This window comes from Esox lucius, chromosome 16 (assembly GCF_011004845.1).
Source record: "Esox lucius isolate fEsoLuc1 chromosome 16, fEsoLuc1.pri, whole genome shotgun sequence".
In the NCBI taxonomy this organism is placed as follows: domain Eukaryota; kingdom Metazoa; phylum Chordata; class Actinopteri; order Esociformes; family Esocidae; genus Esox; species Esox lucius.
Window position 1 is genome coordinate 12,693,428 of NC_047584.1, and position 25,107 is coordinate 12,718,534.

Here is a 25,107-nt window from a genome sequence, read left to right on the forward strand (position 1 = left end):
CACCTCCCTTCTTGTAGAACACCAGCTCGGTCTTAAACTCCCCTCGGTCATCCAATGCCCCCTGGATCTTTGCCGTCAGCTGGTTGCTGGTCTCTGGACCGTACAGGAAATGACACGCACAGCTCTTCTGCATCAGCTCGGCGCGGGCATAGCCCGTCAGCTCACAGAAGCCGTCAGAGCAGTAGACGATGGGGTAGAGGGACTGTACCTGGGCGTTACCCAGGACAAAGTTACTGTCTGTAGGGCAGAGGGCAGAGAGGGAGGAGGGGGAGCAGGCAGGGAGAGAGGAAGACAAAGGGAAAGTGATGGAGAGAGAAGAAAGTGGATTATGAAACATTGGTAACAATCGGAAGCAACATGCTCTCACACCATCCATTATAAGCTTGTCTCTTTTCACTCTCAGGTTGTCGTTTCAACTTTTTTCCTCTTTGTAAGCAACGGGGAATCATAAGCTTTGTACTGAGATGTCAAAAACATGCAAAACAGAAAGACAAAGTCATCGCAGAGCACGGGAAGTAACCTGTTCTCCAAACGGTGCGGGGAAGCTGAGACAGAGAGGAAGGCCCACTGGGCTGTTACCAGACATGCCAAAACCTCCTGTTCTTTCATTGAAAAGCCAGAACAGATGGGGTCCATTCAAAAATAATGCCTTATGCAGACACAAACATGGCCTGGCTTGAACCTTTGTTTTATTGATGCCTCTGCTCTCTGGTCTCTTCTTGTGGAGACGTGAGAGAGCACAGGACTGTGTCTGTGTGCGCATGTCGAGTTTCACGCTCGGTTCCTGTCTCTTTGGGTGTGTGTGTGTGTGTATTCTGTTAAATGGAACATTTTCTATTCATGAGGACCTATTCAATTGGAGCCTGAAGCAATCTACAGCAAAGAATATTCCTCCATTGAATAGTCATTACTTTGGGCCTGTGTGCTTTTATTGATCCATGGATTGCAGGGCTCCACTCGGGAAGCCGCCTGTGTAATGGTTCTGTAGGGGGGAGAGCTGTGTTATACTGTCTGCTCTGGGCTGTATAGATGATGTAAGATGGAGGCACTGACTTCACTTGACAGCTGTAATGAAGTGTGGGCAGAAGGAAGGGGAGAATTAAATCACAGAGACATAAACATAAACAGGATATCAAAACACCGGACTGTGTGAGGTTGGCGTGTGTGTGTGTCTGTGTGTGCGTGGTGTGGTGGTGGCAATATATGGGGAATAGAAAAGAGAACCTGTAGTGTTTTTTACTTACACGTGTTTTTCACCTCTCTCTGTGTGTGTGTGTGTGTGTTTGTGTGTGTGTTTGTGTGGCCGGCTACACATGAGCGTTCAGGTTAAGTACTGTTCAATAGGATCAGCCCATCAGTCCACTCATTAGTCCATGATGAAATCCAACACATTCTCTTAATCACCCTCTTAATGGCTTCCTGACAAGCATTCAACCGTCTTCATACTTCCTTACAAGTTCGTTTAACACCTCCTGCTGGTTCAATTATTCCGGATCAATTCACTAACTGTTGGACTACACATTGGGAAACAATATATTGCTTTCCTCCTGTGGACAAGGACAACACCAGCCAAAACATACAGGAATGATTGTTGCCTTGCCACTACTCTTAATGAATTAAACTGCTCCCATTAACTCCTGAGATCAGACATTGATTTGTTAATAAATTAATAATAAATTATCACCATCTACTTTACTTTGATCACTTTTGGCTCCTTGCTATCTGTTGCCTGGATACGGTCTCCATCTTAAAAAGCCAGACATGCTAATTGCATTGATCGTTGTCCAGATCTCTCTTTTCTGACTCTTTCTTTCTGACCCCCTGTCCTTATTCTTACCCCTTTCTCTCTCTTTCTAACCCCCTGTCCTTATTCTTACCCCTTTCTCTCTCTTTCTGACACCCTCCCTCTCCTTGACTCTTCAAAGTTCAGACACGATTGTACTGTGGTTATAGATGTCCCTAATGTTCGCTGTGATTTATTTTCTTACTAGAACCATGTTTTAACAAGGGTCTTGTCTCTTAGTCTTTTTTCAGCTCTTAGGAACATACGAGTTGAGCCACAAGAATCAGTGTGAACAGTCCTTGCAAATGAAGCATAGAAGTTCAGTGGTTAGCCACGCTTGATAAAAACTGTTGGCTAAACTTAGCAAGTTGCCCACCAAACCTCAATACCACCTTTAATGTTGCATGTAAATGCTGGCTGTGAAGGTACCTTTTTACATCCAGGCATCACCCTGTGTATTGCCAGTGTATGTTACCTCAGGTAGGCAGCATTCAATAACTCCTCCAAGCAAACCAGCTCCATGTATTAATGTCAATGAGGAAAGCGGTAGTCCCCAATGTAATCATATTGTAAATTGCAACCCACTCACGCTTTGGCAACAGTTGACAGGATGAATGAATAGGAACAGCTATGCCAGGTGCTCCTGTTAAGAGCCCCTCAGGGCCGGCTCTAGCAACAGCAGTAGATTTATATTCCCCAGTCAGTAGGGTCTTTTTTTATCCAAAAAATAAAAGTAGTCATGAAAATTGTTTACATTTTAAAAAATTGTATTTGGTTGTGCTGTGATCTGCAGTTTCATTAGCTGAAATTGGCCTCGATGATTTTTAAAAATTTTGGTAGTAGATGTCTTCATTTGAGCAAGAATGTGTTTCTGAACTGTATCTGTTTAATTCTTACAACATCCAAAATATGTCAGTTTTTTTATGTAAAAAGTGGGATCTGAGGTAGACCATATTTGATCCATAATATGTAAGATATGAATGATAATCTGATGTAAATTGTGTGTCAGATATCAGACCCAAATGTATCTGGAAGACACAAAATGCCTGAAATATTCCCACACAGGGCCGTCAAATTGTTATAATTTGTCTGGCACTGAACATTAACATTTAACATGCATTTTATCTTACATAGTGTCTCTCAAAAGTACTCACCCCCCTTGGACCTTTCCACATTTTAACAAAATTAGAACAAAATACAGTTTTTGCCAATGATCAACACAAAAAGTGCATAATGTCAAAGTGAAAAATAAAATCAATCTAAATTAATTAAAATTATAAAACAGAAAGTTTTAACTTCCAGTCAGACAATGACCCCAAACAAACAGCCAGTTGAGAAAATTAGGGAAACATTTGAAAATGTCGGTTCACCAGAGGTCCCCATCCAACTTTATTGAGCCTGAGCAGTTTTGCAAAAGAAGAATATTGTGTCCAGATGTGCAAAGCTGGTAGAGACTTGATGCCTCTACCAAACGTTGACTAAAGGGGTGTATACTGAATGCAATCAATTATTCTTTATTTGTAATTCATTTAGAACAATTTGTAGATTTTATTTTTCACTTTGACATTAAGGGCTTTTTTGTGTTGATCAGTGGAAAAAACTCCTAATTAAATCTATTTTGATTTCAAGTCCAAAGGGGGTGAATACGTTAAGAGCCACTGTATTTTGGCTGGTCTAACATGTGGTTCACACTCTACAGTTTAGTATTTTCACTAAAACCTCCCTAATTTGAAAAGGTCGAGACAAGAATGGCGGATGTTGTCTTCTGCAAATTTATATAATTTCATTTATTCGTTGAATAAGCTTTTGCTCAAGCACAAATAACCTGGCCTGTGCATAAATGCATGTCTATAAAAGCACATGTGAGATGTCTGATAGTAGGCTAGATAGTTATTTTCACTCAAATATCATTGATATTCATGGCAAATGCTGAGTGTTTGTATTAACAGTTCGATAACAAATTAAATGAAAGACCACTAGCTAGCAAGTTCAGTCCAGACATTTATAATCCATGTTCCAATACTGACTCATGAACCCCATAAGAGATTGAAACACCCCAATAGGTAAATAAATAACAAAACAGTTTTTAAACATCCGCTAGGCTGGTGCTAACCGCACCATAATTATCTATGACCCAGGGAATGTTTTACAACTAAAGAAGCACAAAATACATTCAATACATAAAAAGCATAGTTGATGACGTAGGCCTCCTATTTGCCCATGTTATATATTTAGTAACGCTTTGACAAGGACTCCTGGAGTGCAAAACAGTGTGTCTAAACTGCCTTGGAATACAGATTAGGTCTGTTTTTAATGTAGCTAACCAAGACTTTGAGCCTGCATATCCCTGCATTAGAGATGTGCATTTGTCCCCGAGTGTACATGCAAATGTGTGTGGGGCATGTGTGATGCGTATATATACACTAACCCTCCCTTGAGAACTGTATGGATAAGCTTTAAGGAAGGTCTCCATCTCCTCATCTGATGCAATGCTTTCAGCCCTGAAACACTCTCCTCACAATGAATAGTAAAACATCCTTGTATTACAATATGGTATACATAGATCACTTATATAAGGGAACACATCAAAACAGCTCTTTGTCTGAAAATGTGTTGATTTGCCATGTTTATTAGACAAGATTATTTCCCTTCAGACTTGCTCTGTTTCTTTCTCCTCTGTCCTGCTGTATAACATTTGTAGATGAGAGGAATGTATTCTTGCATTCAGGCACTAAGGATTGCCCTAAAACTGTCTTCAGGTTATGCCAAGAAGATGTTTCCCCTAGCTAAGATAATGGCTCTCAGATTAAAGACAGAGAATAGCAAGCTGGTTATAGCGATTTGCTGTGGTACTATTGAGATCCTATATTTGCCATTTGGTTTCCGAGCTGAGGCGAGCCAAGTGGAGTTGAATGAATGGGGATGGGTTAGTGCAGTTGACTCACAGAGGTGGAGAGGGTTTTACATGGCAAACATCAGAGCTCTAATAAGCAAACACTTTTTAGAGACAGCTTTCTAGTGCAATCAATCAAACTGTATCTGTGATCTTAGCAGCATTGACTTGTAGCATTACTCTGGTGTGCATTTAAATGAGACGCCACACATTAGCATTCCCTCGGTTTTTGTTTCCTTTGCTAGGTTGGCTGTGTTAACAAGGGGGAAGAGAGACGAAGAGGGTGGGATAGAGATCTATCAAACATGCCTCAGGGCAAAAATGCTGCAAAGCCTTGATAAATAATCCAAGCTGGCTGACATTGGCAAACTGCAAACGTGCTGTGATTTATAACTTTTCGAATATTGACTGGAAATGACTGAGTTATCAGTTATGGCCAAAAAACAAAAACCTGGGCCTAGTTTTAGAAGAGCTAGTGGGCTACACTTCCTATTGCTCATTGGATTACACAGCAGCTGCTAGGCTACAGGTCCTCAGAGAAGTTGGATACACACACACGCTCACACACACACACACACACACACACACAAACACACACACACACACACACACAAGCCCTGTCCATAGACTCGCTAGGCTGAACACTCTTCCTCTACTCCAACTGGTGTCCGCTGGTCCTCAACTTAAAGCAAACATGTACGCACACACAAGCGTGCACAGAGCTAGAAAATGAATAACATGAAGGGTGTGGGGCTATGTCATTGATTTACAGTTAGGTCCGGAAATATTTGGACACTGACACAATTTTCATAATTTTGGCTCTATACGGCACCACAATAGATTCTGAAATGAAACAACTGAGATGCAATTGAAGTGCAGACTTTCAGCTTTATTTTCAAGGGGTTGAACAAAAATATTGCATTAAATGTAATTGGGTGATTGAGGAGCTCAAATGTAATTGGACAAATGAACACAATCATGAATAAAATTTACATTTTTAATACTTTGTCAAGAATCCTTTGCAGGCAATGACTGCTTGAAGTCTGGAACGCATGGACATCACCAAACGTTGGGTTTCCTCCTTTGTGATCCTTTGCCAGGCCTTTACTGCAGCTGTCTTCAGATGTTTGTGGCTCTTTCGGCCTTAAGTTTTGTCTTCAGCAAGTGAAACGTTTGCTTGATCGGGTGGAGATCAGGCGACTGACTCAGCCATTGCAGAATATTCCACTTCTTTGCCTTAAAAAACTCCTGGGTTGCTATCACAATATGTTTTGGGTCATTGTCCATCTGTAAAGTCCAATACATTTTGCTGTATTTTGCTTAATCTGAGCAGACAATTTATCCATATACACTTCAGGATTCAGCCGGCTGCTTCTGTCTTCTGTCACATCATCAATATACACTAGTGACCCAGTGCCATTAGAGGCCATGCATATCCATGCCATCACACTGCTTCCACCATGTTTTATACCATGTGGTCTGCTTCGGATCATGAGCCGTTCCAAGACTTCTCCATACTTTTTTCTTCCCCTAATTCTGGTACAGGTTGATCTTAGTTTCATCTGTCCAAAGAATATTGTTCCAGAACTGGGCTGGCTTTTTAGATGTTTGTTGAACTAGTCTAATCTGGCCTTTCTATTCTTGAGGCTTATGAATGCTTGTGGTGAACCCTCTGTATTTTCTCTAGTGAAGTCTTCTCTTTATGGTAGACTTGGATAATGATATATGTTTGATCCCTTGAAAAAGAGGGGGCTACATTTTAAAGAGCTGTCATTCCTAAACCCTTCCTCCAATTCAGATGTGAATATCTTCAAATTAAAGCTGAGAGACTGCACTTTAAGCCCATTATTTAACTGTAACTTGAATACATTTTGGTAAACAGACAAAAAAACTAAACTTGTGTCAGTGTCCAATTATTTCCAGACCTAACTGTCCACACACACTCTCCATGTGTTATGGCTTCCCCAGAGCCCTCCACCAATGTTAGATCAGGCATTCATGTACAGTATCTCACAAAAGTGAGTACACCCCTCACAATTATGTAAATATTTGATTATGTCTTTTCATGTGACAACACTGAAAAAATTACACTTTGCTACAATGTAAAGTAGTGAGTGTACAGCTTGTATAACAGTGTACATTTGCTGTCCCCTCAAAATAACACAAGACACAGCCATTAATGTCTAAACCACTGGCAACAAAAGTGAGCACACCCCTAAGTGAAAATGTCCAAATTGGGCCCAAAGTGTCAATATTTTGTGTGGCTACCATTATGTTCCAGCACTGCCTTAACCCTCTTGGGCATGGAGTTTACTAGAGCTTCCCAGGTTGCCACTGGAGTCCTCTTCCACTCCTCCATGACGACATCATGGAGCTGGTGGATGTTAGAGACCTTGCTCTCCTCCTCCTTCTGTTTGAGGATGCCCCACAGATGCTCAATAGTGTTTAGGTCTGGAGACATGCTTGGCCAGTCCATCACCTTTACCCTCAGCTTCTTTAGCAAGACAGTGGTCATCTTGGAGGTATGTTTGTGGTCGTAATCATGTTGGAATACTGCCATGCGGCCCAGTCTCTGAAGGGAGGGGATCATGCTCTGCTTCAGTGTGTCACAGTACATGTTGGCATTCATGGTTCCCTCAATGAACTGTAGCTCCCCAGTGCCGGCAGCACTCATGCAGCCCCAGACCATGATACTCCCACCACCATGCTTGACTGTAGGCAAGACACACCTGGTTGCCACCACACACGCTTGACACCATCTGAACCAAATAAGTTTATCTTGGTCTCATCAGACCACAGGACATGGTTCCAGTAATCCATGTCCTTAGTCTGCTTGTCTTCACCAAACTGTTTGTGGGCTTTCTTGTGCATCATCTTTAGAAGAGGCTTCCTTCTGGGACGACAGCCATGCAGACCAATTTGATGCAGTGTGCGGTGTATGGTCTGAGCCCTGACAGGCTGACCCCCCACCCCTTCAACCTCTGCAGCAATGCTGGCAGCACTCATACGTCTATTTCCCAAAGACAACCTCTGGATATGACACTGAGCATGTGCACTCAACTTCTTTGGTCGACCATGGCGAGGCTTGTTCTGAGTGGAACCGGTCTTGTTGAATTGCTGTATGGTCTTGGCCACCGTGTTGCAGCTCAGTTTCAGGGTCTTGGCCATCTTTATGTGGAGCAACAATTCTTTTTTTCAGATCCACAGAGAGTTCTTTGCCATGAGGTGCCATGTTGAACTTCCAGTGACCAGTATGAGGGAGTTTGAGAGCGATGACACCAAATATAACACACCTGCTCCCCATTCACACCTGAGACCTTGTAACACTAACTTGTCACATGACACCGGGGAGGGAAAATGGCTAATTGGGCCCAATTTGGACATTTTCACTTAGGGATGTACTCACTGTTGTTGCCAGTGGTTTAGACATTAATGGCTGTGTGTTATGTTATTTTGAGGGGACAGCAAATGTACACTGTCATACAAGCTGTACACTCACTACTTTACATTGTAGCGAAGTGTCATTTCTTCAGTGTTGTCACCTGAAAAGATATAATCAAATATATAAAAAAATGTGAGGGGTGTACTCACTTTTATGAGATACTGTATATGGTATGATTGACAGGCACACCACACCACAGGGTATATTTTTATTGGGTATAAACAGAGATGCATCAAACGAGCATTGCAGCTATAAACAGTCAAGCCTTTTTTCCTTTGTCATGACAAACCATACACCCCCCCCCCCACCAACATAAACACACACAAATATATCCAAACCAAAGACGGATAAAAAGCAAACAAATAAGAAGAAGAATTTAGTCAAAATGATATGAAAGAAATCCCACCCCACAACCCCCTCCCTCTCAAACCCATCCATTTCCCTTGTTGTCCAGAATTCTCATTCCAGGTCAATATTAGGTCATTGATCAAAAAGGAAATAAAGGGTTGCCATCTCAGGATAAAGTCATCAGTACATCCTCTCAGATTGTATTTAATCTTTTCTAAATGCAGAAATTACATCAGATCTTTAAAGCAAGCAGAAGCAGTGGGAGGTTTGGGGGACTTCCAATTAAGCAATATCTGATGGCGGGCTGCAAGTGAAGAAAACGCCACAACATATGCATTATATCTAGTAGGACTAGATAACAGAGATGGAACTCTGAATATAGCTACCGAAGAACAGGTCAATGCCTAGGATTGCAGAGAAAGTAGTAAAGAAGAATGATCAATACTCAGACAGTTTGGAACATGAATAAAACATATAAGAGTGGTCTGCCATAGAGATCCACACATATTGCTTGTGTTTGGCACACATTGACTAAGTTTCACTTCGGTACAGTGAATTCTGCGCAAGACCTTGAATTGGATCAAACTAAACGGAGCACATGAGGATGTCCACCGCCTTAATCTTTATTAGTGGAGAAGTCAGAGGAAATCATTTACAATCAAACATCCCAGAAGTCAAGGCCTCCCAAATCCGCAGCAGAGACATACTCTCCAACAACTCTCTTCCAATATGTTGGGAGGTAAGTGAGGAAATGTAGGACAATTGGAATAAACAAAGTGGAAACGATGAGAGCGAGGCAGATGAAATGTTACTACCAGGTAATTAAAACATGCAAACATCCAATGTAAAAATTTACCTTTAAAACAAAACAAACCTCTCTTTCACCACAGAACAAAAGCCTGCTCAAGTTTGGAGGGTGGTTATCACAAACAGGGCTTTTGAAGAGAAGGCACAGAAAGGTTCAAAAACTGACTGAATTGTTTGCAGATCTCAAGGTAGAGATCACTATGGGGTTTCCAGCTCACCTGAATCAAGAAGCCAAGGGCTTAATACATAGATTTTTTAACAATTTGGCCTTTTAATCTCTACCTGGCACAGCCACCCCACTGAGTCTAGCTCCTCTCTAGGTTTCTTTCATGGTTCCCGCACCTCTGGGGAGTTTTTTTTGGCTGCTGTGAACATATAAAGTGAAGCATGGTTTGTTCATTACTCACTGGTTAAAAACCAAGGGTGGAAAGAGAGATCAGCATCCATTAGTGCCAAATGGACATTGCTGTTGTCCTAGATTAGCCTGATGAAAGTGACCTGGTCTAGTCTAGACTGGTGGAGTCTGGAGACAGGCCCGGGAATCCATAATGGGAGTTGATAAACCAGGAGGAAAGAAAAGGGACTGAATGGACAGCCTCTGGTGGATTTAAATTGACTATGCTAATTAGGAAGCCATCAATACGTCTTTAGAGCTGTTGGTTCTTTGCCATACCTGGCCTGTCAGTCTTTCACTATCGTTCCTGGTCAAGCCCTCTCCTTTTGCTATTTCTCTCTCCTCTCTGTTCTCTTTCCTCTGTCTTTCTTGTTATGGATTTGCCTGGTAATCAAAGTGCCTTTGAAGCATTCCTCTGCAGCAGCTTCCAAAAGTGGGGGGAAGGGCTGTTTGAACACAGAAAGTGCATCTCTCTCTCTCACTCACTTCTAAACTCAACTTCTAACCCTTTAAAAACCTAACACGTGTTCTAACCCCACACCCAAACTGTCTTGAGAAACTGGACAGTTAGAACAAAAGGGATGAAGAAAAAGAATGTCCACCCAACTGTTCCTCCTCTCAGCTGTTCCTTGTTTCTTGGTATTTACAGGTAAAATAAGACAAGTACCCAGACACTCTGTAGCTCATTCGAGGATTTGGGTATTTTTTGTAACAGAGATGATTGGCATTGGAATTGCTAATTCTCTCTTTTAAAAACATGGATTGTTTTTTAGACCTGCCTTCTTTGGAATCCCATCAGGCCTTAATTGTCACTTACACAGCAGAGAACACCAGTTAGAAAATGCAGCCACTTTTATAATACACCTAAATCAAACTCCAACCCTAAACTTAACCCAAAGTCCAATGAAGCTTCTTGTTAAAGTGAGAACTGGCTCCTCCTACAGTCAGTCAGTGTTGTTTGGTGGTAGGCCTCCTACAGTCAGACAGTGTTGTTTGGTGGTAGGCCTCCTACAGTCAGACAGTGTTGTTTGGTGGTAGGCCTCCTACAGTCAGACAGTGTTGTTTGGTGGTAGGCCTCCTACAGTCAGACAGTGTTGTTTCGTGGTAGGCCTCCTACAGTCAGACAGTGTTGTTTGGTTGGGGGCTCCTCCTCTTGTCAGTCTGTGTTTTTTGGTTGGGGGCTCCTCCTCCTGTCAGTCAGTGTTTTTTGGTTGGGGGCTCCTCCTCCTGTCAGTCAGTGCTGTTTGGTTGGGGGCTCCTCCTCCTGTCAGTCAGTGTTGTTTGGTTGGGGGCTCCTCCTCCTGTCAGTCAGTGCTGTTTGGTTGGGGGCTCCTCCTCCTGTCAGTCAGTGCTGTTTGGTTGGGGGCTCCTCCTCTAGTCAGTCAGTGTTGTTTGGTTTGGGAGCTCCTCCTCTTGTCAGTCAGTGGTGTTTGGTTGGGGGGGCTCCTCTCCTTGTCCACAGTTGCGCCGTGGGGGCCAAATGGCTGATGGGGGTTTTATAATTAACTTCCAGGCCAGCTAGCACACTCTGCGCACGCATTCATGCATGTACACTGACACACACACACACTGACACACACACACAGTCCGGTAATCAGACTGCCAAACTAACATACAAGCTTTCACCAGGCTGTAAGAGATGCTGTCCAATTTCTTTCTCTGTTTTCAGATGGGACAGTCCAGGGTCGACTTCCTCACATTCTTATGTGCTTTTTGTTCTATTTCAAGGTGGATGACCATCGGTTAGGCATTCTGTTGAGTGCCACTGCATAACTACAATGATTTTCTCTCACAAACACACAACGACCTTCAGCAGCAGAGCAGACTCAGACATAACTACTGTTTGAGTGTTTTTCCGTGTGTTTGTGTGTGTGTGTGTGTGTGCGCCATTCCTCTGCCAAAACTACCACTTGAACACTTCAACACAGTGTCAATCAGTCTCTCTGTGTGGTGCATAGAGGGATGAATGTAGATCTGCTGTCAGAATATTGATGGCAGGACAATGGCTGCATGCTCACTTGCTTTTTTCTAACTAGGACAACGCAAAAGAAGAGAAACTAGTAGAAATACAATCAATAAGACACACCAAGCAATGAGGAGATTTGTACAACACGTAAATAGTATGATTCTTTGCATCAAGAGAAAAATCGAAAATCTGCAACGATTAAACCCTGGCTGTGGTTTTTGAGTCTGAGAAAGATGGAGAAAAAGTGAGTGGACTTAAGTGACAGAAAAAGAGTCAGTGTGTGAACTTAAGTGACAGAAAAAGAGTCAGTGTGTTGACTTAAGTGACAGAAAAAGAGTCAGTGTGTTGACTTAAGTGACAGAAAAAGAGTTAGTGTGTGAACTTAAGTGACAGAAAAAGAGTCAGTGTGTTGACTTAAGTGACAGAAAAAGAGTCAGTGTGTTGACTTAAGTGACAGAAAAAGAGTCAGTGTGTTGACTTAAGTGACAGAAAAAGAGTCAGTGTGTTGACTTAAGTGACAGAAAAAGAGTCAGTGTGTTGACTTAAGTGACAGAAAAAGAGTCAGTGTGTTGACTTATATGACAGTATAAATAGTCAGTGTGTGGAAGAGGGACGAAAGAGACTATTCAAACAATGACAGCCTATTATCCCCTCTGGAACACAATGATCATTGTGGAGCTCCTCTCTTTTCTCCCCACCTCTCCTTTTTTCTGTCCTCCTCACAGACAGAGTGAACATGCACTCATGCATTTTTCTCTACTAGAGAGGCTTGAAGAGAAGAACAAAGCAGCTGCACTTTTTACAGGTTCAAGGGTACTTGAAATACATGTTATCTTCACCAAGTTAGAATGTAGTCAGGTCAGACAGGCTGTGGTGCACTGAAGAAACGAAGAGAAAAAACATTTGAGGTGTCTTTTCCGGATTCGGTACCGTTGACACTGCCAAGTGAGTCACTATTGGCCACGTTTACACAGACGCCAATTAATTAACTAATTAGTCAGTGAAGGTGAACTCAGAAAGAACAGGCCCAGCGGAGGGCCGTCATCACAACTGTTCCTTCTACGGAACACTGACAGAGGACTGGAAGACAGCACAGTTACCAACTCGCTCCTGGCTAGTGTCATTCCAAAAAAAAGCCTTTAATCTGAGTGAAGGCTGAGTTCATTTAAACAAATAAGCCTTTTCTCATCCTCTCCCGTTGCACCCTGGCATTCCTCTGAACCAGGGGAGGCAGAGCAACACACTTCAAATGGGATCACTGAGGGAGGGAGAACTGTTGATCACATTGAAAAGATGGAAGAACAGGGAACCGAGGAAGAGGAAAACGCCCAAAAGAAATGTGTCTGAAACTAGCTGGAGCTGCTCCTCAGTTCATCTCATGCTGGCAAAGCAACTTGAGGGGATGGAAGAGAAAACCGACGTGTAATGAACGAAAGACACCAGTTTTTGTTTCTCCTTCGGCCTAAGGTGAGGCATTAGTATTCCTCAGTTGTCACTCTCCTTGGCCAGTGAGCCGTGTGATCGAGGTTCTGACCTAGGAATTGAGATTGCGTTTGCCGCGCTCCTACTGAGTTTAAACTCTGACATGAGTTGACCCTTCAACGTATGGTAGAGCGGGTGGTGGTTATCTGGCCGGATGTGATCGATGTCACAGCCCTAGAGAAGAGTACCTAGCTAAGGGTGACGATCGGTCAGTGTTCCAGTCACACCACATCATAGAGACTGTCTGCTGGAAACATCTTTCTGCTTGGAGTGAGTGATCGGGGATGATTTAGAGTGATGCGCAGGGACAATACAGATCTTGGTTAGGTTACGAGATAGGAAAGAGATATCAAATATTGAGAGAGGGATGGATATGAGACATTGAGGGAGTGGAGGAAGCATGAAAGGGAGGGAGAGACTGAGGGAAGGGACAGGACAGAGAGAAGAGAGGGAGAGACTGAGGGAAGAGACAGGACAGAGAGAGAAGGGAGGGAGAAACTGAGGGAAGGGACAGGACAGAGAGAAGAGAGGGAGAGACTGAGGGAAGAGACAGGACAGAGAGAGAAGGGAGGGAGAGACTGAGGGAAGGGACAGGACAGAGAGAAGGGAGGGAGAGACTGAGGGAAGGGACAGGACAGAGAGAAGGGAGGGAGAGACTGAGGGAAGAGACAGGACAGAGAGAAGGGAGGGAGAGACTGAGGGATGGGACAGGACAGAGAGAAGGGAGGGAGAGACTGAGGGATGGGACAGGACAGAGAGAAGGGAGGGAGAGACTGAGGGAAGGAATAAAGTGTGACAGAAAAAGCAGAGAGAAAGCGAGAGGGAGTAAGAGGGAGTAAGAGGGAGGGGAGGGAGAGAGGCCGGGATGGAAAAATAGATGGCTGGAGATATAGAGGTAGGGGAGGGGAGGGGAGATAAATATATAGATAAGGAAAGGAGGAATGGAGAGAGAAAGCCACATTGAACAATTGTGAGGAAAATAAAAGTGCCAAAGCTTTCTGTATGCAGAGAAAGTTTGTACACCCCTACCTTAACCATCACATAAAATGGCTAGAATTAGAATCAGGTGCATCAAAACGGGTGCAAATTAGCAAATCAGGTGCAGATTAGCATATCATTAGAGTGTAACTATGGAAGCCCAGCCTTCCAAAACGTTTAGAAAATTGTTTTAGTTTGCACAAAGAAATAGCATTTTTGTAGATGTTTGATAAACAACCAATTTTTTTAAGTTTCAACATATAATGAACTAATATGAACCAGGCGTGAAGACAAAAACCAGACCGGGAATGAATAATAAATGGGATTGGGGCGGTGGCAACTAGAAGGCCGGTAACATTGACCGCCAGCAAGGCTGCAAACCAGAGGGAGGTGTTGGAGCAGAGGAAGACGTGACAGTCAGTGGTGTTCATTACATATTCATACGTCCAAATATGTAAAGATTTCCAGGGTGTGCACTCTTTCACATGCCTGAATAGTGTAGATCACAGTTAAACCCCATGGGATCTGCAGTAGACATCTGTAATCCAGTACAATACAGCTTCTGATCCTCCAGCACACGCACACCCACACACGTACACAATTTTCTCAGAACAATGTTGTGACACACAAAAACACCCCCCACTATCTCACACACATTCAGGGATACAGACCACCAGCACACACACTTCTCGTCCGCTTTTCAAAACTGGTGGAGCATCTCAGAGCAGAGTAGAAAAGAACATACCAGACCTTCACATTGTTTCTACAGCCAATGTTCCCTGAATGGGGACAGGAGTTACACCGCCTCTGTGCATGCTCACCTGAACACACTACACAACCAGGCTTTTCTAAGACCAATGAGGGCACAAGCCCATCTAGATGCCCTTTTCATCCCAGCAGACCCGCATGAAGGATGCAATAACCAGGTAGCGACCAAAAAAGCGCACTGCTTCAAATTAGTAAATTGAGCGCCATGGTCAACCGTCAGAGGCACCAGTGCATCTGCCTGAAAACATACCGCCCACTGTCCTGTAATATACCAGTAAATGCTGGCCCAACCGAAATGGATGGAAAAGTAGTTTAAGTGCCACAGACCACACTATTTAAAAACCCTGTGAAAGAGAGACCTGTGGCAAGGCTAACGCGGTTTGAAAGGCTTCATCAGTGCTTTCAGGTTGGAGCTGCGGCACCAATCGTTGTCGGTGGCTAAGTGGACAACAAGCATCAAGTCACAGAACCAAACAACTTCTCTAAGTGGACAGTGAAGTTGAAGCCCAGATGACGCCTTGATAAGCGGTGAATGTATAGTGTGTTCAGATGTGTGCACAATGGAAGCGCGCAGCCCACGTGTGTGGTGTCAGAATCCCGGAGTGAAGCAGTGGCAGAACAAAGCAGTGCAGTGGTGGATGATTGTGGGGATAATAAAATAGAATGTAAATCAGTTCGTGTCATGGCCAAGTCCCTGGAGCGGTGCGAGAGTTGACGTTTCGTAAACACGGATACTTTTAAAGAGACACAATGGCGTTCCAAATGGCCTCCTATGGTACGGTCCACACGGCAGTGTACTAAACAAGAAATAGGGTGCCATTTGAGACAGAACACTTCTTCTACAGCTGCTTTCCATCCTCTCTAATACTGAGCTAATAATGCCATTAAAATGCTGCATATCATGCACTAAACATGTAGAGTTATTCAACTTGAAAGAGGTTGGGGAGATGAGAAATTAAGGTGCCAGGACTTGGTTGAGTTTACATATGAGATGATCTAGCCATTTATGCTCTTGCTCGAATCCAAATGAATTGCTTTGGATAAAAGAAACCAACTAAAATGAGGGCAGATGTAATGATGTTCTTGCGGTGTAATGTTGGACAAGGAACCAGGCGCAGGCATATCTCACGTTCGTGGGGTTTAATCAGCAAACAAAACAAAACCGAATGGAAAACAATAACTAATATACTGTATGAAATGAATGTGCACGACAACACGTCTTAACAAGTAAACTTCAACAGTACATACAAGCAACACTCACCAATACACGCACAGACAATAACAGCAACAATGTGGGGAGCAGAGGGGAAACATTTAAACACATACAAATTATGTCAATTGGGACCTGGTGTGAAAGATTGGAAACATGTGACAGTCCAGGATGTGTTCGTGTGATATGGGAACTGAAGGTGCACGGAACGGTGGCGCTGCTGCTCACCTTACCGTGACAGCAGATGTGAAGCCAGAAAATTAATCTGCCACCTTTCATTGGAACAAATGTTCAAGCACTTGGTGAAGTGTGTTTTTATGTAATCGTGTATTTGTATAAACACCCATTCAGGATACAATGTGTCCTACAATGGCTATACAATGTATGAATTGTGGCGTTTCCCACCTCTTGAGACCTAGACAGAGATGGAACTGTATGACATATAATGAATAGCCATTAAGGATAGCATGTTCCATAACTCATCTTTGCATAGTAACGTAAACACACGATTCAGGCTTTTACACTGGAGTGCAATAACGCACACACACACACACACACACGCACACACACACACACAGACACACACACACACACACACAGACACACACACACACACACACACACACACAGTGAATATTGCCTTAGTCTACCAACCATAGAACAGTGCAGCGTGTTGTTGGGAGGACATAGAACCTCAGAGGGCACAGCCTCTACAATAGAAACAAGAGAGTGAATGATGACTTGAAACTCCTGGATGGACGGGTCCTTTGACAGAGGAGTGAAACAGTGTAAATGTACTGCAGGGCATAGCTATGCGGCTAACAAAGACCTGTTCTGCTGTTCTATAGATCCAGATGAGGGTTTGAGCTTGGACTTTGTGTAGGAGTGCACTCATATGAGTGTGTGTACTGTATATGAATGGAGGCTATCATTTTCCTAACCCCAACTGATGTTCTTCCTGCCAGCAGTTCTGTGTCCCAGAGAGAGCAGGCCATGTTGCCAGGCGACAAGTAGTTATTGTGTTTCCTTTGGTTCCCGTGGAGACAGTAGGGGGGTTGGGCTTTGAGGAGGGATGTACACAGTGTCTCCTGAGTCATATATTGTACAGAGTACATAGTGTCTCCAGAATCATATATTGTACAGAGAGTACACAGTGTTTCCAGAGTCATATATTGTATAGAGTACACAGTGTCTCCAGAGTCATAGGTTCTGTGTAGAGTTATATATTATACATAGAGTACACAGTGTCTAGAGTCATATAATGTGCGTAGAGTTATATATTGTACATAGAGTACACAGTGTCTAGAGTCATATAATGTACGTAGAGTTATATATTATACATAGAGTACACAGTGTCTAGAGTCATATATTGTGCCTAGAGTTATATATTGTACATAGAGTACACAGTGTCTACCGAGTCATATATTGTGCATAGAGTTATATATTGTACATAGAGTACACAGTGTCTACCGAGTCATATATTGTGCATAGAATTATATATTGTACATAGAGTACACAGTGTCTACCGAGTCATATATTGTGCATAGAGTTATATATTGTACATAGAGTACACAGTGTCTACCGAGTCATATATTGTGCATAGAGTTATATATTGTACATAGAGTACACAGTATCTACAGAGTCATATATTGTGCGTATAGTTATATATTGTACATAGAGTACACAGTGTCTACAGAGTCATATATTTTGCGTAGAGGTTTATATTGTACATAGAGTACACAGTGTCTACAGAGTCATATATTGTACATAGAGTACACAGTGTCTACAGAGTCATATAATGTACGTAGAGTTATATATTGTACATAGAGTACACAGTGTCTACAGAGTCATATAATGTGCGTAGAGTTATATATTGTACATAGAGTACACAGTGTCTACAGAGTCATATATTGTGCGTAGAGTTATATATTGTACATAGAGTACACAGTGTCTACAGAGTCATATAATGTACGTAGAGTTATATATTGTACATAGAGTACACAGTGTCTACAGAGTCATATAATGTGCGTAGAGTTATATATTGTACATAGAGTACACATTGTCTACAGAGTCATATAATGTGCGTAGAGTTATATATTGTACATAGAGTACACAGTGTCTACCGAGTCATATATTGTGCGTAGAGTTATATATTGTACATAGAGTACACAGTGTCTACAGAGTCATATAATGTACGTAGAGTTATATATTGTACATAGAGTACACAGTGTCTACAGAGTCATATAATGTACGTAGAGTTATATATTGTACATACTACATAGAGTACAGTATTAAAAATACAAAGTTCAGCCATTTCGTTTGAACATTACAGGGAGCCACAGATGTTAACGGGTTGACAGTTGAATACTTTTTCTAACTATGAAGATATCCAGTGAAAGTACACTAGAGACGCAACATGGTGGTCTTCAGACTGCGATACACATAATCCTGCATGCTAATAAATAAACACAGACAGCAAATTTAATCCATCAAAACAGCTATTTTAATCAACAAAAAGAGCAATATTATTTAACAATATTAACAACAGTCAAGTTAATTTATAAAAACAGTAATCTTTGCAGATGTTATAATGGTTTACAGTGTAATTTTATTGGTAATTATCATAGATGCTTTTGTATTATTATTTCACCATTTCGAGATAACAAGTGCTAACATTGAGGCCGTTCTATAACCTGGCCAAACTCTCATTATACAGTAGCTCTGGGTGTCTCTGTATCCCAATGGAATACACACAAACAGACACACACACTGCATCAATATATGACTGGAGACACTGTACACTATATACAATATTAAAACCATTAATGAACCACAGCGAGTGATTGCACACAATGAGAAGCTCAGAAAAAGGCACAACAACTCAGCCACATGAGACAAGAGAGTGACATTCACATTTTGTTTTTACATTAACAGAGCATCAACAAAAAAGATATTCTGCAAACACTGCTCTGTCTCTGGTGTTAAATAACACTGTCAACACAGGGCCTCATACAGCCTTACAGATAATAGGACGGGTTTAGAATTCTTAAAAATGCAGTGTGCAAATCAAATGACCTTTCTATTCAATAAAGAAGCACAAGATGACAGCGCTGACCACTGGTATGCTTTGATGGAAGAGTTTGAATATATTCTGAGAACAGGAAAATCGATGTACCCTATGATTGACCTGCCCCTTGAATCTTTGTTTTGAAGGCTTAGAGAGGGCTTCACATTTGCATCATGACAGTCATGAAAATGCAGCAATATAATTAAAGCTACATACTGCATTAAAATGGGTGTTTTTAGAGGCCACTCTTGTCAACGTGCATTGCTTTCGGAAAGTATTTCTCCATATTTTGTTGTATTCTGCCCTACTACACAAAATACTGCATAATGACAAAACAGAAACAATTCTAATTCTTCAGGTTGTTGACAATTTATTGAAAAAAAAACTGTCAATCAGATATCCAGTTGGGTTAGTAACTGTCGACCAGATGTCCAATTAGGGTTAGTAACTGTCAACCAGATGTCCAGTTGGGTTAGTAATTGTCAATCAGATGTCCAGTTGGGTTAGTAACTGTCAATCAGATGTCCAGTTGGGTTAGTAACTGTCAATCAGATGTCCAATTAGGGTTAGTAACTGTCAACCAGATGTCCAGTTGGGTTAGAAATTGTCTATCAGATGTCCAGTTGGGTTAGTAACTGTCAACCAGATGTCCAGTTGGGTTAGTAACTGTCAATCAGATGTCCAGTTGGGTTAGTAATTGTCAATCAGATGTCCAGTTGGGTTAGTAACTGTCAATCAGATGTCCAGTTGGGTTAGTAACTGTCAATCAGATGTCCAATTAGGGTTAGTAACTGTCAACCAGATGTCCAGTTAGTTAGTAACTGTCAACCAGATGTCCAGTTGGGTTAGTAATTGTCAATCAGATGTCCAGTTGGGTTAGTAACTGTCAATCAGATGTCCAATTAGGGTTAGTAACTGTCAACCAGATGTCCAGTTGGGTTAGAAATTGTCTATCAGATGTCCAGTTGGGTTAGTAACTGTCAATCAGATGTCCAGTTGGGTTAGTAATTGTCAATCAGATGTCCAGTTGGGTTAGTAACTGTCAATCAGATGTCCAGTTGGGTTAGTAACTGTCAATCAGATGTCCAATTAGGGTTAGTAACTGTCAATCAGATGTCCAATTGGGTTAGTAACTGTCAATCAGATGTCCAGTTGGGTTAGTAATTGTCAATCAGATGTCCAGTTGGGTTAGTAACTGTCAATCAGATGTCCAATTGGGTTAGTAACTGTCAATCAGATGTCCAGTTGGGTTAGTAATTGTCAATCAGATGTCCAGTTGGGTTAGTAACTGTCAATCAGATGTCCAGTTGGGTTAGTAACTGTCAATCAGATGTCCAATTAGGGTTAGTAACTGTCAATCAGATGTCCAGTTAGAGTTAGTAACTGTCAACCAGATGTCCAGTTAGGGTTAGTAACTGTCAATCAAGCGTCCAGTTACTGAATTATTTCATTCCAAACTGAAAGGATCCAGAGCAGTGGGCCCCATTCCATTCTTGCCCCACCCCTGTGTTTTTGTCCCTCCTACAGCAATATACTATTACAAAGAGTTTCATTGAACTGGAAGAACCGCCCACCTGGCTGCATCCAGGTTGTTTCACCCCAAATGTTATTTTCTTTTATTAAAGAATTTGGCCCGTCTGAACACATTTACAAATATCTTGCCGCAACACGGTCACTGAGCCTGCTGTGCCCCTGGGAACGTTCAATGCATTTTTCATAAGCTTCCCTAAATGTATGCATGGACACAATTCCCAGAGGTCTATGGACAGTTCTTGGGACTTCGTGGCTTGATATTGGGTCTGAAATGCATTGTGAAGTGTAGGACCTCACAGAGAGGTTAGTGACATTCTAAATAATGTACAATCAGTTGAATTTGCAACAAGGAGACTCCAGAAGTTCTAATAAAATCTCAAGGATATTTAAAGGACACATGATGCATCAGAGCTCAAATTGGAGTGTCTTTTCAATTATGAATTAACTCTATAACACAACAAAACGTGAAGTAAGCAAAGGGGTCTGAATACTTTCAGAAGGGACTGTATTTGAGGGCAAAGAAAGAAGACAACAAAAAGTTACCGTCATTTAAATATCTTCGACTGTCCGCCTGTCTACAAAATATCGTTTTGGTTAACAAATTAGTTGTACTGTAATGGCTGGAAATGTTCATTACATGTTGTTAATCAGATCTAATAAAATACAACAAATGGACTGTACCAGGTTGTTCAGGCTGAATAAACTAGGCTGCAGGAGTGAATATTTGAAGGAGACGTTTCTGTCATACTTTTCAATGCCGAACAACTCTGACTACTATTGTATTTTGACAATGCTGCTGTTGGTATTGATATGGAAGATCCATATGAACTCCAATATGATTCCTTTATTCCAAAAATATTGTTTCTTAACTCAGTTGTAACGCTGTCCTGTTCAGAACAATGTGTTAAGATGATGCAGAATTGCAGTTATCTGGGCATTTTCTAAAAACAAAGCATTTCCTTATTGAGGTGTGTGGACCCTATGGCAGATTTCATAACATTTACTCATTTATATTATTGCTTCGTTGTTCTGGGGAGTTTCAATGATAAGAACGGTAAATTACAGGCTATTGGCAGAGTTATTTTGAGTTCATTTGCATACTAATGATATAATGCAGCAGTTAGAGCCAAGGTCAAATGGTAATGGAGCTCAGGGAGACAGGTTGGGTGAAGACTGTATACCTCACCTACACTGTATTTGACGTTAAAACAAGCTGCTGATTGAAGGGTATTTCTGAAAAGAACTGCTGGAAAGGTATATGGCCAAAATCAGTAACACGTCTGCCGTTCTGGTTAACAATGAAGCTCTAAATAAGTCAATTTAAAATAAGTACCCCAGAGTCCAGGAAAAGTTAGATATTCTGGTTGCGCTGCGAAGCTAGTCTGTCTTCAGAAATGCCAGCGTCTGTTATGACCTCTTCTTTTCTTCCAATCTTACTGTCCATCTGTCCTGTCTATGTTTGGTCCAAACTGGAATGGTGCAGCTTTCTTTTAATCTACAGTCAGTTCAGTGGTACGGACTATGTAAGGATATGGTATGGCTGGCCATCTGAAAAGAAGCGTTGATTAGCAGGGGCTCGGTTGGGCAGTCCAGTCCAGTCCGGGGTGCCCTATTCCTGGGGAGTGGAGGGTTATGTCAGCCCCGGGTGCTGCTGCCTGGTCCTGAGGAGTCATGAAAGGTTGGTTGTCCCCCCAGGGGGCAGAGGGAGCTCACCAGACACCCTCCACCCACGCAGCCAAGCCCTAGGTGTTACCTAGTGTTGCTTGGTCACAGGGGTTAGTCAGAGGGAAGTATCCATCAGCACCAGCTCACCTCCATGGGTTTCCACTAATGATTAATGCTGTTTGGCTCCAGTCAGTGGAAGACAACGGTTCAGTCTTGCCATGTGTGCAGACAGTAAGGCAGCTTTCGGGTGGTTCACATGACATGTTGACGTGATCCCACTACACAACACTACCAATCCATCCTCTGGTCCTACTGCTCTGTGTCTGTTCTGTGTCTCTCTGTGTTTGTCTGTCTGCCTGCCTGCCTGCCTGCATTGCTGGCTTGAGGACCTGTACATGGATCCCCTAACCACCGTGTCTGTTTGTCTGTCCTGTTTTTTTTTCATAGAAGGAATAAAATGACTGAAAATAGGAATATGATCTAATACGGGTCTAGATAGGTGCTTTTTTCATTTTTAGCACAATACCACTCGGGTATGTGTAGGAAAGACACTTCAACATCTTGATCATTAATAATAAATATTTGCCATTTATAAGCCATTTACCAATTCTTTCTCAAGTAATTTTGTATACATACAGTGGTTTTCATTCCAAATTTAATTCTTAACTGAGCCACATCAGCAACATTGTAAAATAGTTGTACATGTTAGGTTAAGGAAAATACTTGTGTCCTATGACACCTTTACCAACAACTGAACCAGTAATCAAAGCATTTTCTTATTCCAAATTTTGCCTTGACCAAAACCATTTACATCAAACTGAATGCGACCCCATGAACTTCCAATTATGGTGGTTGTAAGTCCCTGGAAATGGCTAAAGATAATGAGCCGTGGATGAATGTGAATACGTTTTACAAAGGATGTCTATCAAAACAGAGGACGTGGCTCTCTCTCTCTCTCTGGCTGAGGAACAGCTTAATGTCAAACAAAAGGAAATGAGATGACAATCAGTGAACGGGACCATGCAAAATCACCCTATTGTTAGATTCTCTATTTCTACCAGCAGGCCTTTATGAGTGTGTGTCTGTGCTTCCATTTGGTGTGTGCATGCCTGAGTGTCAATTCAAATGTGTGTATTAAAAAGGAATTTTGGCTGTTCCGGAGTCTAGACTAAACATGTTAAGGAACAGGGCCTTTGCTATATGGTTTGTAAGTAGGAAAACCTGCAAAATCGGCAGTGTATCAAATACTTGTGTATCAAATACTTGAGTAGTGCCACAGACTGATTGACTCCATGCCACGCCGCATTGCTACAGTAATTCAGGCAAAAGGAGCCCCAACTAAGTATTGAGTGCTGTACATGCTCATACTTTTCATGTTCATACTTTTCAGTTGGCCAACATTTAAAAAAATCTAGAAAAGCTCTATATAAATAAAGTTATTATTATTATTATCATTTGGATGGATGGAACCACACTCCATTCACCATATCTGCCCATTTGCATATACCCATACCCCCATTGTGCATTAAGTCCTCCAACACACCATTAATGGCTCATTAGGAAGTTGACGGGTTGTAAAAGGAAGTGAATCATTAACCCATGAGCAAGGCAGCATAGGTCGTCACGGCAACTGCTGGTTTCCCTTGGCTGGTGTTGTGACTGGGGTCAAGCTCCAGTCAGGTAAAAGTCTTTCTGTGTCTCTCAAACACACACACACAATCTCTTCAAATTATCTCCAGACCAATACGTTTTCACCTCACATCCTCAGTCTCTGCCGTATCCAGTGTTTTCTGGGTCCTGCTCAACCCAGCACCCTATAACAGGCGGCTGGTCAACAGCTGTGGGAGAATAAAAGCAATGAAAGCCAGAGAGAGAAAAACACGCTACACACCTTCCAACATCAGGGCAGCTACTGGGTATCATCAGGCTTACGCTTCTGTCTGTTTGAAATCAGCAGGTGCAGGAGTAAATAGTTCTGAAGACGTGACTACACAGTATTCTCTTCTCTCTTGTATTCTTTGAGTAAAGAAAATGCAGGTGGTTTCTATACTCAGTGAGCGAAGAAAATAGGCCTGCTGTGTTGTTTTTCATACTGCGAGAAAGTTGTTCAGGCTGCCCATAGATGGTTGTGTAATAAACTCCCGAGTATAGAAACATTGAGTTGTGGCTTATTGCCAGACAATTGAGTGATCATTTCCTGAGGAAATTATGAAATGACAAACACAATTAGAGAAAATGGCAAATGGAGGATCAGAGAGCAGCCTTGGAGGGCTCATCAAAATGGAAAGAGAGAGAGAAAGTGTGTAGAAAGAGATGCTACAGAGAGAGACAGAGAGGAAAATAGAAGCTTGAAATTTGATCTGGTCTGTGGCACTAAAAGAACCATCAGAAATTGATTTGTTAGGCTGAAGCATGAAAGTGACACTGTGCTCGTTTGGAGGGGCTGATCCGGTGATGTGGACAGCAGCAGTGGTCTCAAGTGTCTGAGAGGCCCACATCCCAAAGGGCCCCCTACTCCCAATAAAGCTTGACACGCCCCAATGGGCACCCTTACATGAACTGGCCCCACCTCTCCCTCCTCTGTATCCACTGGGCTGGAAGAACCTTCCCCTAATTTATCAACGAGTAGCTGTGCACTCAGCCTTTTATCGACTCCAAGTACTTTGTTTGGTGTGGCATTTATTGAGTGCAAATGCTCATGGGTTCAGAAAACTCTCCCAAACCGCCTCACTCTCGCCCAAACCAAGATGTTTTTAGGAGGAGACATTTGA

General features: G+C 42.2%; 1 protein-coding gene across 1 annotated transcript in view; it reads right to left on the reverse strand.

Annotated features, from left to right (window-relative positions):
• The window catches only part of kcnh3 (potassium voltage-gated channel, subfamily H (eag-related), member 3), a 114,615-nt gene that overhangs the window by 44,023 nt on the left and 45,485 nt on the right, over positions 1–25,107 (reverse strand). Inside the window, exon 2 of the mRNA XM_010880027.5 lies at positions 4–237. Coding sequence (XP_010878329.3) covers positions 4–237 — 234 coding nt within the window. The remainder of the gene's footprint in view (positions 1–3; positions 238–25,107) is intronic.